The sequence below is a fragment of the Argopecten irradians genome, chromosome 13 (assembly GCF_041381155.1).
Source record: "Argopecten irradians isolate NY chromosome 13, Ai_NY, whole genome shotgun sequence".
Taxonomy (NCBI): domain Eukaryota; kingdom Metazoa; phylum Mollusca; class Bivalvia; order Pectinida; family Pectinidae; genus Argopecten; species Argopecten irradians.
Window position 1 is genome coordinate 16,089,732 of NC_091146.1, and position 16,169 is coordinate 16,105,900.

Genomic DNA, 16,169 nt, shown 5'->3' on the forward strand with positions numbered 1-16,169 from the left:
GAGGACAAATGTAAACAAAAGTGACATACCTGGTCACAAAATCAGCGTACAAATCGAAAATTGAATGACGAATCGTTCGAATTGATATTTTTGGCATCCGGTTAGTTTTTAAAATTCCATCGTTTCAGTTTTTGGTACTCGCATCCATTCACCCTCATGGTCTCATGAAAACGATGTAAAATCCAAGTTTTCCATGTAAAATATGCCACATATCTTGTTGTTTATTAGCTGACTAAGAACTTTTTCACATGATCTACATGCTCCAAGTACCTGTGGTCCGAATCTTCATCAAGTCGATGCTAATTTGCAGACGACACAACGACGCCGTATTGGATTAACTCGCTATAGTTTTGTTATCGAGGAATAGTGATGATGAATACTAAATAATTGCAACGATGGAATTTTAAAAAGTCGCCTGAAAATGAACAAGTAGGCAAAACTTTTCCGTAGCACTGACTTACATGTTTCGTCATCCATGCTTTCATACTGCACAAGAAAAATGTGACCGGACCTCACCTGTTTGTTTACATTTGTCCACTATACGTGTTGTCAGATTTAGTTATATAGTCAAATCTAGCTATATAGCTACCGGACCTGTTGCCTCACTAGGGTTAGGTGCCATGATAGGTCTTTCATACACATGCACGTGCAGGAGACGTACGTGACACGTACGTTTTTGTACACCTTGATAATAAAATGTACTAACCAGTTCTTTCTTCAGAGAAAAACATATTCAGCTCCACAAAACTGTTCTAATCCGTCCACATTTAAAAATAGACACATCCTGTGAGGAAGGGGAACATAGTTTGTGTAAATCTTGGCTCTGACTCCCTGGAGCAGGATGAATGGGGCTCAATCGGTAAAATATCTGTAAAATTCTTGAAAAAAAAATATGAACAAATGATCATGCATTCAGAGCATTACTTAGTATAACAAACAAATGAGCAGCACAGGACCTCTGGGTGTCTTGTTGTGGTATGATTATCTATTGTTGGATCTAGAACCATATTAAAATCTCCGCATACTACTGTTGATTTCATTTCCAAATAATTAATTTTCTCTTTGTTTCTGGCTTTCTTATTGGCCTATTCATTTTTTTCATTCCACGATGAAAAAAAATCCGAGAATAGTGCGGAAACCCGACGTTATCGTGACGTCACAATAGAAACATTGACGTTGCGTATCGATTTGGAAAAATAATCCCTTGGGAAAAATCAATGGAATCGTACGTGTAAATGTATTTCATTTTATAAAGTAGCCTGGAAAATTAATTATAAGCATTGAAGTCACTATTTTTTAATTTCATCGTGTTATGAAATAAACGTTGTTTGCAAACTTTTGTGAGAATCCGCTACGCGGTTTCACACAGTTTGCAAACAAATTTCTTTCATACCCGGTTGAAATAAAAAAAATAATGACTTCAATGCTTAAATGATTCTATAGGTTCCATGAGTTTGTTTAAAAATCTAGGTAATCTGCATTTATCCTTAAAAGAGAAATAACTGAAAAGTTATCAAATCGATCTTTATCTCTTGAGCTACAAGTAGAAATTTACCTTTTTTTTTCTTTCTTTCATATTTAAACATAATAAGTACATCTCTAAAGTTTGATTTGAACGAACTTAAATCGCAACCCCAATTAATCCACGTCTAATGATATTTCTATGAAACAAAGTATATAGAGGATCTTCCTTGTTTCTTGATGAATGCCAGATATACTTCATCAGGTGAGGTGGAAATTTTGACATCAATGTTTCCACCTCAAGAGATGAAATATCTAAAATATCAGCATGTTGTGAAATTATTATGCTTTATGTTTAATATGTGCTTCATGTCGGGTTCTATCCCGCAATTGTGGAAATTAGGTATTATCACTCCCGTACCCAAGTCATCAACTTCGGACCCCCGCGAGCCTCTAGGTACAGGGGAATTACGCTTGCGTCACCTATATACAAGCTATACTGTTCTAAATTATTTAATGGAGAAGTGGCTTGAGACCGCTTACATGATGAACAAAACGAGTTTCGTAAACGGAGGTCAAAAATCGACCAAATATCGTCTTTAACGAGTCTAATTGAAAATAGAAAACTAAAGAAAAAGAGCACCTTCGCCTCGTTTATCGACTTCAGGAAGGCACACGACAGCACGTCTTTTCAAAAAATTAAGAGACATAGGTATTGAAGTCAGGCTTATTGGCGCCATCCAATCACTATACAGCAATTTTAAGTGTCGCGTTCGTATCAACGGTCTATGCACTGATTGTTTCAAAGTCTAAAGCAAGTATGTAGTCTTTCGCCAATCAAAAACTTTAAATGTTGGTCTAGAAAATGGCCCCCTCATCCAAGTATCCCCTAGGATATGATGGATGAGAGGCATTCTATGAGATATAGCCTGAGGCTAAGAGTATCAATCAGCATATCCTTCTGTATACATCGTATACACAACACTACGCACTCCGTTTAAAGGTCAAAATATCTCAACAATATTCATGAACATCCCGGAACTATACCCACAATGCATCCGTGAAGAATCATACTTCAACGCAACGTTTTGATGGCAAACTAAACGGGTGGGAAGAGGATAACTTCAATCCGGGTGGGTTGATATATATACCCTCTTAGCCTCAGGCTATATCTCATAGAATGCCTCTCATACATCATATCCTATGGGATACTTGGATGAGGGGGCCATTCTATTTCGCTATGCCTTCGGCTTGCGAGGGTATCAATCAGCAAGTTTGTAGAAGTCATCAAAGCATAATAACAATATAAAATAAAGTTCAACAATTCATTATACAAAGTTACTTCAATAACCACAATTGTATAATAATAATATCAACATGTGTACATATAACAATTAACAAGGAAATTACTCCTTATACAATGTAATAATTAAAGAAGAACTTCAGTTCATTCTATTAAGATTTAATATACTTAACAGATATCAAAAGAAATGGAAATTCCATTAAACTATCATAAGACTAATGCAAAAAGTCTCTCAACTTGTAAGTATTTATATTTCAACATAAGCTGGAAAGCAATAAATCATATATCAAGAGTACTCGCTGTACGTTAATCTATAAAGTTCCCAACACTGAACGAGAAAAGTTTGACTCTCTATCAATATCACGGTAATAAAAACGAAAATATGTCTTAGCTGAAGACCAATTAGCCGTTTTTAGAATATCACCTAACTGTACACCTGTCATAAAAGCTGCAGAGGAAGATGCTCCTCGGTACGAATGAGCCTTAAATTCTTCCCTAATACCAGCCCTTTTCCATACTTCTTTTAACCATCTTGCCAATGTGCTAGTAGACACATGATTTAATGTTCTAAAGGACACAAGAAGAAAAGGGCTTTTCCGCTCCACAGTCCTTTCCAGGTAAACCTGCAAAGTCTTCACAACACATAATCGATCATCTGTCGGGAAATTGGGAAACACTATCGGTTTTCTCCTAACCGTCTTCTCCGGTCCATTTAAATGGAAAGTGACCTCATCATCTGTGAACAACAAGGAACAAGTATTAAGAAGATGCAAAGCCTGAACTCGTGAGGCTGATGTTAACGCCATTAACGCAACAAGTTTTAATGTCAAATCTTTCAATGAAAGCTCCCTCAAGGGATGTAACTCTCGTAAAAATTTAAGGACTTTGGTCACATCCCACGTAGAGGCATACCTAGGTCTTGGAGGATTAGCGTTAAAAACCCCTTTCATAAAGCGAGGAATAAGCAGCGGCTTGTCACACCATGATACTCCAAAAAACGAGAGAGTCTGTGTCAGCATGGATTCATGAGTATTAAGTACTGAATAAGATGAACCATTTGTAAGAAGAAAACTCAAGTAATTTAGTACCTGACTTTCAGCCGGATGAAGGGGATTCTCATCCCATTCAATGCACCAAAGGACCCATCTTGTCCAAGCATGTTCGTACTGTTTCCTAGTACCTTCTCTCCGTGATGCTGTGATGATTCTAGCAGCACTTTCTGAAACTCCTCGGACCTGGAGGGCTGACCGGATACTACACAAGCGATTATACTGCATCTCCGTCGTAGGGGATGGGGCTGTCCGCTGTGAGACTGTACCACAAGGTCCTGGTGTCGCGGCAACCTGATTGGATAAGAAATTAAACATTTGGTTACCAGGGGAAACCAAGAATGGCCTATCTACTCTGTCCAACATTATCTTGTTGACAATCCTCCCCAACAAACAAAATGGCGGGAATATGTATGGTTTAAAATCACCCCATGAAACTGTGAAGGCATCAACTATTTGACATTCTGGATCATTTGACCATGCTGCATAGGGTTTCATTTTAAAATTCAAGCGTGATGCGAACAAATCAATATCAGGGGTAAATAACTGAGAGCATAATCTATAAAAAATTTCCTGTTTCAATGTCCATTCTGTAGAGTCATGGAAATTCCTTGACAGATCATCAGCAATGGAGTTCGATACTCCTGGAATGTATTGGGCATCAAGAAAATTGAGCGCTCCAAGGCCCAATTTTACACTAACCCTGCTAAATTATTCATCTCACTAGAACCTATGCCCCCCATATCATTCACATAGGCCATTGCAGCTGTGTTGTATGTTTTGATACCAATAACAACTGCAGATAGGTGAGAGAAAAGGGACTGGAGGGCCAAATATATTGCTCGCAGTTCTAAAACATTAATGTGTTTGTTAGATTCCCACTCTGACCATCTGCCACCTGTAGATTTATCCTCATAGTAGGCCCCCCCAAATTGAAAGGGAGGCATCTGTCCCTAACCATAAGACTGGGCAAGGCTTACGGATTGGTTTCCCATTGCAGGCCTGGACATTGTCAATCCACCAAGTTATCTCCCTTATGCTGTGCTCAGATGAGGTCAAGAAAGAATCATAATTATCATCATTGGAATTCAATGCAGCAACCTTATCCCTCTCTAATGGTCTGTAATGCAACGGACCTGGTAACACCGCATTACATGCATGAACTATCACACCGATTAGCCTTGCTAATTCTCTGATAGAAAGATGTGGACTCTCTAAACAATGTCTAGCAAGTGTCAAAAGTTTATCTACTTTGTCATCTGTTAGGAATACTTTGAATCTCTCAGAGTCTAAAATAAGTCCAAAAAACACCAAAGATTTAGTTGGTTGCAAAACAGACCTCTCGTGATTAACTCTGTACCCCAATTTTGTCAGTTGTTCGACCATTATTTTGGTATTATTTAATGAGGTAGCAAAAATCTGATCCATTTGCAAAGAGTCATCTATATAATAAGTGCAACGGATACCTTCACTTCTGAACTTGGCATAAACAGGTTTCAATAACTTGGTGAACACACGTGGGGCTGAAGACAATCCAAATGGCAGCACTACCCACTCATAGAGCTGGTCTCCCCACATAAACCTGAGATACCTGCGGTAATCACAGTGTATAGGAACACTGAGATAAGCATCAGTCATATCAATGGATGTTGGATAATCATCTTTCTGGATAAGATCAAGAACTACAGTCAAATTTTCTTGTTTAAAATGCTTATACTCCACATATTCATTTAGACATCGAAGATTGAAAACCGGTCGAATTTTACCATTTTTCTTTGGAACTATAAAGACATTGGACAAATATTGCCCTTCACAAGGAAGGACAGGAATAATTGCACCTTTACAAAGTAAAGTTTGTATTTCTTGGTCAACCAACAATTTTTCCGAATGTGAGAATGGAATCTCATTCGGAAAACGAGACTGAAAAGGTTCATATATCAGTTCAATTTTATATCCTGAAACTGTCTCTAATATCCATTGATCTGAGGTGAGAGCTTCCCACTCATCAACATGTGTATCCAAAGTACTTACACGTATTATTGTGTCTTGTCCTTGGGTTGTTGGGACTGCTGTGCCCCGCCCCTGTTTCTGGGGTATGGGTTGTACCTGTGTCTCCCTCTGTATTGGTTGTATTGGTTGTACTGGATGTTGTAACGGCCGCCTCGCCCCTGCCCCTGGGGCCGCCTGTGGTAGTTTAAATTAAACTGGCCTTGATAACCTCGTCCACCATACCGTCTCTGCGACTGGGTAGAGCCACTGCAAATTGGCAATCTAGAAATTTCATTTATTTCCTTAATCACTTTTTGGAGTTCATCACCAAACAGGAAATTTGTGACAGGCATGTCCTGTGAACAAATGCTCTTGTAGTTTTTATTAATGTGAGGGCGCAGAGCATATCTACGTTTAATAGATAAAGTAAAGAGGGCATTTCCAAGAAGAGCAACAGAATCTGCTATGTAAGTCTTACACTTTGATTGTTTCTCTGAAGTTGACTCTGTATTCAATTTCAATGATATAAGCTCTTCAGCTAAGCGAAACAGAGGGACAACTCCTGTAGCTAGAATTCTCTGTACTTCCTGCAAGGCCACATCTGCAGTTTGAGATTTACTAGGTAGCTGGGCCCAAATTTCACTGCTAACCTTGGGGGCAGTGAGTAAAGTACAGTTACTAGGTATAGGGTACTTTTTGATAATAGCTTCCATCTTAGTGGAATCAACCTTACAACTACAGGCCTTATTAACAGAACGTGCCAAAGACTCAGATACATTTGGGCCTAAATGTTCATCATCTTCATTCTGAGGTACATTCCAATCCCCGACCTCATTATCTTCCTCATTACATAAACCCTGAAAGATATCATTAGGCTCATAAACACTCTGTGCTTCATCTACACAAGATTGGTCCCCAAAATCAGTATCAGGGCCATGGTACATATGACCTAAATGTTGGTCGTTCTCTGCGAACAAATCGCCGGGGTCAAGGGGAATAACAGGCTGTGCTTCTCGGTTTTCTGTCGCCGCCATATTAGACGGAACAAAATTACTCGAGTCCGAACAGACTGCTGTCTTATCTGTGGCCATTTTAACCATAAACTTATTTATGGAATTAAGGGTTTGTTCTATTTTCCCGATACCAAGTTGTTGCTTCAACTGTGGGATACTTAAATCATGCCCCTCTGACTTTTTAGATTTAGCTGCGCTGACCTTAGACACAGTGACCGCCGTTTTACGACCTGGAGGGGGAGCCGACTGTGTGGCTTTTTGTTGGCGCCCACGACCCCTACCACGAGGGATAGACGCTACATGCCGTCGAGAACGGCGATAAGTCTCTGGTTCACTGACCTCGTCAGACCCTGAGTTATCAGAACTAGCCGGGACAACGTCCCGCAAGGTGTCGGCCATATCTCTCTCCTCGTCGGAGTTTCGGCCCAATGAGAGGACGTCGTCATCTCAGTCATGACAGTTTATAAATAATAAATGTCGGCACGGCGTGCTCAACGTAATATCAAAAATAATAATAAAAGCAAAGTGCTTACCGAAACACGTGTGTAGTGATAAAACTCGGAAGGAAATATGATTCTTCACGGATGCATTGTGGGTATAGTTCCGGGATGTTCATGAATATTGATGAGATATTTTGACCTTTAAACGGAGTGCGTAGTGTTGTGTATACGATTTATACAGAAGGATATGCTGATTGATACCCTCGCAAGCCGAAGGCATAGCGAAATAGAATGGGAGCGACGTCAATAAGGTAGATGTGTGTGCTCTTTTATACGCTAATTGCGGGAAATGAAAAAGACCTACAGGTTCAGCTCGATGGACTTAATACATGGAGTCAAATGAATAGATTATACATCAACCCAGATAAATCGGCAGTCATTCACTTCCGGTCATCACCCTTTCCCATAACGAACAGAGATTATACTTATGGGATACGATTATTAAAATTTGCCCTAGTTACAGATATCTGGGTTTAACTATTACTGAACATCTATATTACCATGCATATCACCGCTCAATTAGTAGCCAAGTCTGCAAGTAAAGCCCTCGGTCATCTAAAAGCTTAATCCAAATTATTTTGTGGATTTCCGTTCAACACTTTTACTAAACTATATGGCAGTACCGTAGTTCCTGTAATTAACTATGGCGCCGCGATATGGGGCATAAGGCAATATTCCTGTATAACAGCAGTGCAGAACCGAGCATGCCGGTATTTCCTCGGGGTAGGCCGGTATATACCCAATGCCGCGGGAGCAGGTGAGACGGGATGGACACCAGTTTTCCTCCGCCAATGGTCAGAAATGTCTAGACATTATAGTCGTCTCTGTAACATGACGCACACTAGACCTAACAGTAAAATTTTCCCATGGTCCAAAAACCAAGCTCAAATAGACACATGAACTGGTATTATTTTTTTGAAAAAGAATAAAAACCCTACATATCGAGCATAGAGTTTGAGAGCTGATCTTATTCGAGCTGGAAATAAACTACGCACATATTATATTTTAATATGATTTTGAAACTGAAATCTATTTACATATACACATCCCAAAAACGTATAGAAGTTCATTAGATAAATTCAGGTGTGGAGTGGCACCAATTAGTCTTGAAACTGGCCGATATGAACGTTTACCAGAAAGTGATGAACGAACTTGTTTTAATTGTGTTGAAAATGTAGAATCAGAAACTCATGTGTTTATCCTATGTGTGGTATACAATTATATCAGAAGTGAACTGTTTCATAAAGCTAGGGAGATCATCATTTTTTCTGATAATATGTCTTCTTTGGGTAAACTTACTGTGGTTCTAGATGATAACAGACTTAGTAAACTAACAGCTAAAACCTGCTCTGAGATTTTGAAAAAACGCAGTGAATGTTCATGTACATATATTTCCATTCTACTTTCAATTTCCCGTTTAATCTATGTTAAACCAGATGGGAAATAAACGCAGTGAATGTTCATGTACATATATTTCCATTCTACTTTCAATTTCCCGTTTAATCTATGTTAAACCAGATGGGAAATATCAGGCTATGAACTCCAATCTGGTCAAGCGTATGGATATTAAACGTTTCCGTCGCGTCACTGACAATGTATGCAATGTATGCTTACGCTTATACAAAACGGTCAAATAATTTAAAATGTGGTCTTAAAATTGCGCGGTCTATGAAATCTAATAGTATTGTCGTGTTGACAAAATAGCATGCATTAAAAATATCATCGCATAATTTTCATTTGTTCCATTGTTTCAAACCGTTTTGTGTTGAACTATATTCAGAAGCTGATGCTATGGCTGTTCCGTTTATTGAACTTGGTGACGTCACCACTAGCGCAAGCGGGAAATTCAAAGGAATGTACGTGTATAGTTTTCAATTTGAATGATCGTAATGGAAATATAAGTAATAAACTGTTACCAGATTGGACATACAGTTGATATGAAGCCCATCCGTCCGAAAGATAAATATTCATGGCGCCCTAACGGGCTTCATTCTATTTATCTTCCTTCCGGATGGGCTTCATATCAACTGTATGTCCAATCTGGTAACGTCCGTCCGAAAGATAAATATTCATGGCGCCATAACGGGCTTCATTCTATTTATCTTCCTTCCGGATGGGCTTCATATCAACTGTATGTCCAATCTGGTAACATCCGTCCGAAAGATAAATATTCATGGCGCCCTAACGGGCGCCATTCTATTTATCTTCCTTCTGGATGGGCTTCATATCAACTGTATGTCCAATCTGGTAACAGTTTATTGTTTAAATAAAAGTAGTGATATCTACCAATGCTTCCACATTATTCTAATTGATACCTGTAAAAGTGAAACTGACATGTACATACTGTGCCTGTTTTTACTACACGATTCCGAACATAACGACATTTTAGCATTTTTATTAACGGACGTGTATCTATTAATACACTGTATATTGGCTTTGATGTGGGATAGGCGACTTGTCGGTAACGATGGACCTAACCACTCTTGCTTGCCCCACTCACTTAAGCCGTACATTTTTCATACATCATTTACTTACGGAATCACGTGGTGGAATAAGTGCAATATCTCCTTTTTAATACCTTATGCATATATGATATATTTTAAATAGAAAAGTACAATATATTTTATGCAAGTAAGTTTGAAATTGACATTTTTTAGGACAAGTCTCAAAAAACTCTCTTTAGAGTGTTTTTTTTTAAAGACTTTTACTTTTTGTACCAGGTGTCATCCAATGTATCAATTGTACACTTAATTCCACGTCTCATATTTTGTAATCAGTTAGGATCTAGAGCTCGGTCTCTACAGGTCGATTTTCGGACACTCTGGAAATCGCCTTTCGGCTCATAGAAAAGTGATTTAATAAATTTGTATTTGGACAACTATTCAACGTCGCTGGATTTTATACTCAATTCTTCAGGTTTTCGGAGATTTCTCCCTATCATTTAAAGAAGATAGGAAACGAGGAGGAGTTTAAAGTAAACGCGAAAATTAACACGAAGCTGCAGGAGGTGCATTCAGCTTTATAAGTAACCTTTTACATATTGCGTATACGGAGAGAGCTAGTATGAGTATATCAGGAAAATATGGACAATGTTAAGCATAGGTAGAAATTGATAGATATGGCCGACTCATCAGAAACTGGTTGGAAAGTCGTCGAGGAATACGAGACAAATTAATGCCTTAGCGGAGGATTTCGAGGACGAGAAACGGATTACGAGGGTAGAGGCGGGGGCACAACGGAAGATGAAAAACCAGAGAGCCATTCGACAGAAGTGTTAATTCCTCTATGGTACCCCATCGAGATACAACACAGAGCCAAGCGGGTGCAGCGGATACGACGACGGCGGGTGCGAGCAGGCGACCAGGACTGTGCTTCGCGTGTGGGGGTAGATTGTATGCAGATAGGCACAAATAAGATAAGTACTGTAACACTTTTTGTTTCTGTGTGGAACAAATCTGATTAAAATACAGATTCTTATAAGCACTCTGTTCAATAGAGGATCTGACAACATCTCATATGGGGTCATGTTCGGATGACCTTTAACCACGTCTACTTCAGATCAAGTACATATTGTACACCTTGCTACGTCAATTGATAACGTCATTTTGCCCCAGTATACATATACATTTAGCTTTGTTGTGCTTTTTATGGCGAGATGACTACGTATAGGAAAATAATTCGGATAGCTTTTTCAAACTTTTTCTTCCCCAGTCAAGATTCTGGCAGTGCCAATTTGATTGGCCATTTGAACAGGTCATCTGTATATCTCAGATGAAAATCTTTTTAACTCTCCTTCTTCAAGTTTCAAACATCTATTAGATAGAAATAAAGTTACTGGTATGATATATGTAGATATTTGTAAATCTGAAGGGCAAATACTATACCTTACTCAACTTAGAAATAATTGTAGTGATTTAAAGTCTGATTTACACCATGATCGTTAATCTGATTCATCTGAGAGAGTATCTCATCATTTTTTGGAATGTCCCCTTTACATTAATATTAGCAATGAATTATTCCAAAACAATAACAAATAAAATAATACACATAATCACATTAGTGTTGATACATTTTTATATGGATGCAACAATTATGATATCAATATGAATAAACAAATGCTAAACAAGATTCATCATTGCATTGGAAAGTCTAAACGATTTAATATTTATAAAATTTAAGTCTGTGTATTGACCATAGGATCCAATTCCAAGTAAAGTACAAGTATAAATCTTGATTCCGATTGAACCCACTTGAAAAATAATTCTGTGTTTGTGTGTTAATAAACCAATTTTTAAATAATTAGTTTGTGATTCTTTTCACTTTACTGTAATAATTACTTATTAATGAATATCCAATTATCATATAATTAGTAAATATATAAAACTATACACAAGTTCAGGCATTATAGAACGGTTTTGGCTTGTGCATCAATGATGCACAAGAACATTTGGTCAAACTACCGAACTGTTTATCATTCTTATTAAATTAAAATGTGTTATTTCATATGAAAATTGCTATATCTGTATTAAGCTTGTAATGTATGTGTTTGTAATGGTGTGCGTGGGAATGTATTATTAATGTAATATGCATATATAACCTAATAGTTACCTTTATTGCTTTGTTGGTATATAATTATTCACATATTTTAACCTATTATTTATCCAAGGAAAGAATTTATATAGCTTTGTCTATTATTCCATCCTTTTGACTGCAACATCATGTCAATAAAATTTGTTGAAATTAAAATGTAATTTGTATTTTAATCAGATTGTTTGTGGAAGCACGTTTGTCAGTGAGAGACGTATGTAATGGATAATTTCCGAAAACCTGTCCATTATTAGAGAGAATGGATAGTACCGAGCCCGCAGGGCGAGGTACAATCCATTCTCACTAATAATGGGCAGTTTGAGGAATTTATCCTACTTAAAACCCATCATACCACTACTCACTACCTTGCTTACCCTGTTTGAGAAATGGGAATTTCAGGAATTGCACAGGTGTTCACTCACCTGTGACAAATAATGGACTAACAATGTTGAGATGCATGCACAATCATTTAGTTTTACACCTTTGGAGGTACAGCAGTGTTTGAACATGTCGGATAGTGATATTTTCCTTACCCGGCCATCATTTACATGTAGCTAGGGATGTACGCAGCTGTGATGCCTGTTTGAAGTGACCTATTTATTCGCACAAGGAAATGTGCATTGTCTAACGTTACATCAACTTGTTTGGTCAGATTATTCAGGGTGTAGGAAAGTCAGATACTGTTGTATATTATTGTTGCTATTGTTGAATACGGAACAGTTACAGATATGATATAGGGAAAGCAGGTGTCACATTAGACAGGTTTCGCTCTTAAGTATAGTATGTTTAACCATAATCATCAGATTATATGTTATAAGGGTTGTGAGATATCTGAGCTAAAAGACTGCATATTACCCCACCTCAGTCAAGAATCTAGAATTCCTATTCCTCGTCAATTACAAGTTTTAAAAATATGTAACAAATAATAATGCAAGTCTCTAATTATGTTTTTTTTTTATTTTCAGAACAGTAACAGCTAGGTAGGGGAAGCAATAATTTTGATGGAGGAGTGAACATAAATGTAAAATTTTGGATAGTCAAATAAACATGTTTGGTTTCCTTACAGCAGCGTTTTTTTCCTTTGTTCAAAATAGACTGTCCATTATTGTGGGGAATAATGGACAGTGGCCCTATAATAATGGACAGTGAGCTACATAATGGACTCCTAGGTGTCCGTTATGTAATATAATGGTCATATACAACAAAGGAAACTTTACTAGCTGGGTTTTAAGAATACATGTTGGGCGAAACACGTGGCGCTGCTTCCAGTTCCGCTTCAGTGGGTAATTTTACTACCCTAGTAGGGTCGACCGGTGAAAGGTCAGGAATGTTCCATAGTGCTTTACGCGAATGGGAGCTCGAGAGTATAGATGCATGTTCGAATGTTTTAAATGTGAAACGGGATTGGGTTACCAATGTATTCAGTGCCGGATAGCATTATTTTAAGAAATAATAAATCGACATTTGACAATGCGGGTTTTGCTCAGCAGGAGAAAGAAACATTGTTTGTTTAAATACAAGTTCAGGTTCGAAGATTCATTATTAGATTTGATAAGGAAGGGGGATTGGGTATTTACGTTCGATCTATCACCATATCGAGATTTTTCCAGATCATTGAACATTTCTATGGTTTTCTTGGGTTGTGAAAAGCCGGGTGAGATATTTCGTTGTTGACGTATTGCCATTTGGGCTTTCCACAGCAGGGTATAATTTTACAAAGGTCACCCGTGTATTGGTAAAATACTGGCGCCCAAAGGGGCACAGGGTTATCGTGTGCCTTGACGACGGCATTGGGGGTAAAGCTACGGCAGCTGAGAATAGCGACCTGAGTAGGTCGCTACAGGGCGATTTGATAAGATTTGGTTTTATGATTGCAGAGCAAAAATTTAGCAAGGTGCCAATTCAGGAAGCTATATGTTGGGGTTGCGTTGGTTATTCTCGGAGGGAATGGTTTTTGTACCGGACAGTAAGATAGAGAGTTGAAATCGGCGTTACGTACTCTATTGGATGACGAATCGCGAGATCGATGCTGGGTAACAGTGAGGCAGTTGGCTGTACTAGTAGGTCAGATTATCGCTATGAAGGTAGCTATGGGTCCTGTCGTCAAAATGTTCACGAGGCATATGTATGCCAGTGTGATGATGAAGGCAAGTTGGGATTCTAACGTAATGATATTAAAGGAAGCTTCAAACGAACTACGATTTTGGTTTTACAATGTTGAAAGTTTGAACGGTTCTCAGATAGACAGGTCTTACAAGCATGATTTTGCAGTATATAGCGATGCTTCGGCTACAGGTTACGGGGGTACATACTGCATGTAAATAAAAGTGAGGTTCTGGGTGAATGGACAGATTTAGAGAGCGAGGAAAGCTCCACTTGGCGAGAGCTGGAGGCTGTAAGGAGTATCATATGCTTTTGCATTACAACGGATGCTTGGTAGCGGACATGTTGATATGTTTGTGTGATAGTCATAAGGATTTTAGGGACATTTCAGTGGTGCGAGACTTGGTGGCAATGTTTTGCGGGATTTTAAAGGTACAATGAGTTGAGCGAGTTGCGATGCAAGGATGTGGTATTTCATGAATCGTGTTTGAAGTTAAAAATTAGAAAGAGTAAGACAGATCAATATAGATTAGGAAACGAGGTGGTGATTGCGAAAGGTAAGACTGTGTGTGGCATATCCTTATTTGATGTTAAAAGGGTTTATGGGTCTCTGTGGAGCAACGGTGAGTTCAAAAGATTATTAGTTCAAACCACTGTTTCGTAGTAAGGCAGGATACAAGCAGATATATAAGCAAAATCCGTTGAGCTGTACAAGGACCATGGAATGTGTTGTCAAGAGGTTGAACGAGGTAAGTAAAGGACTAGAATAAGGGTTACATTCTCTTAGAGCTGGCGGTGCTACAGAGGTTGTTAATGGCAATGTAAATGAAAGGTGCTGGAAAAGGCACGGAAGATGGAAAAGCGATGTGTCAAAAGATGGCTACGTGGCCGATTCGCTTCAGAACAGATTGGAAGTTACGAAGCAGCTAGGGTTGTAGATTAATATACACTTGAAGATAAGTATGGCTACCCTTTCTCGTTTTTTTTATATCTAGAGGCCGAGCAGCTAACTGCATACAATGAGTTTGTTGTTATTTAGTTATATAGTTAGAGAGTGTATAAAGGACTTTTCAAATTTTCGTAGAATAGCGGGAAATATTTGTCATGCATTTACATAACGTACACATGGCATTGAAGAGCACTAGCACTATTCTTAGAGGAATTGCTCCATACAAGCATGGTTAACAAAAGCGAAATCCAATCCCTATATTGACACTCGGACGACCTTTTTATTTATATTCTATGCAATAAAATCGTCATTTGAATGTGACGTAATTATTCAATAAAAGTCGGTCAAGAGTGGGAGAAGCGTACTCAATTGAACAGCGGATGATGGTTCTTCATGTAAGGTAGAATTATTCATCCGTGACAACAAAAAAGTTCTATATTTTATTGTAAAATGAATATGACAAACAAACCTTAATAATATGTCCTAACCCCCGTGTATCTGTACAATTGTACCTGCTGCCCCTATTGCATGATCGTAAAAGGCGACTAAATTTAGGATCTTATCTTTTCTTTTCTTCCTAACTGACTTTACCTTTCCTAATGCTTCCCTTGGCACCGCCTCACTTTTGGCCTTGGGTTGAGCGTTATCCGCTGTGCGGAAGGCTCTGGGTTCTGTCCCCTGGCCGAAACACACCAAAGTCTCTAAAAGTGGTAGTTTCTGCTCCTGCTTAGCGCTCAGCGAACGGGGAGTGGGACGACTGGTTCGCCCGTTGTCAGTATAATGTGACCGGGTGCTTGGTGTCTTCAGCGGCATGCTTCAGTGATATAGCACTATAAAAAGGGCAATAGTTCCACTATACAAGAAGACACAACATGAATATACCGCAGTCTCCCAAAACAAGCACCTCACACAACACACACGCAACACACTGCATACATGGGAGGCCGTCCTTACATGACCATAGCTGTTAATTAATAGGACGTTAATTAATCAAACAAACAAACTGTACAAAAAATAATGCTAATATGTCATGGCCACCAGAGGGCCCATATTGACACTCATCCTTTCAGAGATAATTTTATTTAATCAGATCAGAACTTTAAATATATATTTAATTTCGCTAGAAGTTAATATATAGCGTAATAACATAAAGAATTTGTACTCGATCACATATGTGAACTCGGTGACCGGTATTGTGCAGCGAGGCGAACCTGA

At 38.5% G+C, this 16,169-nt stretch overlaps 1 protein-coding gene and 1 long non-coding RNA gene across 2 annotated transcripts; both read right to left on the reverse strand.

Moving 5' to 3' along the window:
• Positions 1 to 2,847: 2,847 nt before the first annotated feature.
• On the reverse strand, positions 2,848 to 6,293 carry LOC138306584 (uncharacterized). The gene is made up of 3 exons (XR_011205886.1): positions 5,845 to 6,293; positions 3,853 to 4,107; positions 2,848 to 3,500 (listed from the first exon to the last, which is right to left on the reverse strand). It is a non-coding gene; the product is annotated as an uncharacterized lncRNA (long non-coding RNA).
• A 26-nt stretch (positions 6,294 to 6,319) lies between these two features.
• On the reverse strand, positions 6,320 to 7,242 carry LOC138305643 (uncharacterized). The gene is made up of 2 exons (XM_069245938.1): positions 6,387 to 7,242; positions 6,320 to 6,340 (listed from the first exon to the last, which is right to left on the reverse strand). The coding sequence occupies exons 1-2, from the start codon at positions 7,212 to 7,214 to the stop codon at positions 6,320 to 6,322; spliced, it is 849 nt and encodes a 282-aa protein (XP_069102039.1). The 5' UTR covers positions 7,215 to 7,242.
• Between the last annotated feature and the right edge of the window lie 8,927 nt (positions 7,243 to 16,169).

Bases quoted from the DNA above. Each gene is read 5' to 3' on its own strand.
- LOC138305643 (XM_069245938.1), bottom strand. From the start codon at position 7,214: ATGGCCGACACCTTGCGGGACGTTGTCCCGGCTAGTTCTGATAACTCA. The intron at 6,341-6,386 runs GTACAGAGAATT...TGTTTCGCTTAG, and splicing joins CAGATGTGGCCTTGCAGGAA to CTGAAGAGCTTATATCATTG.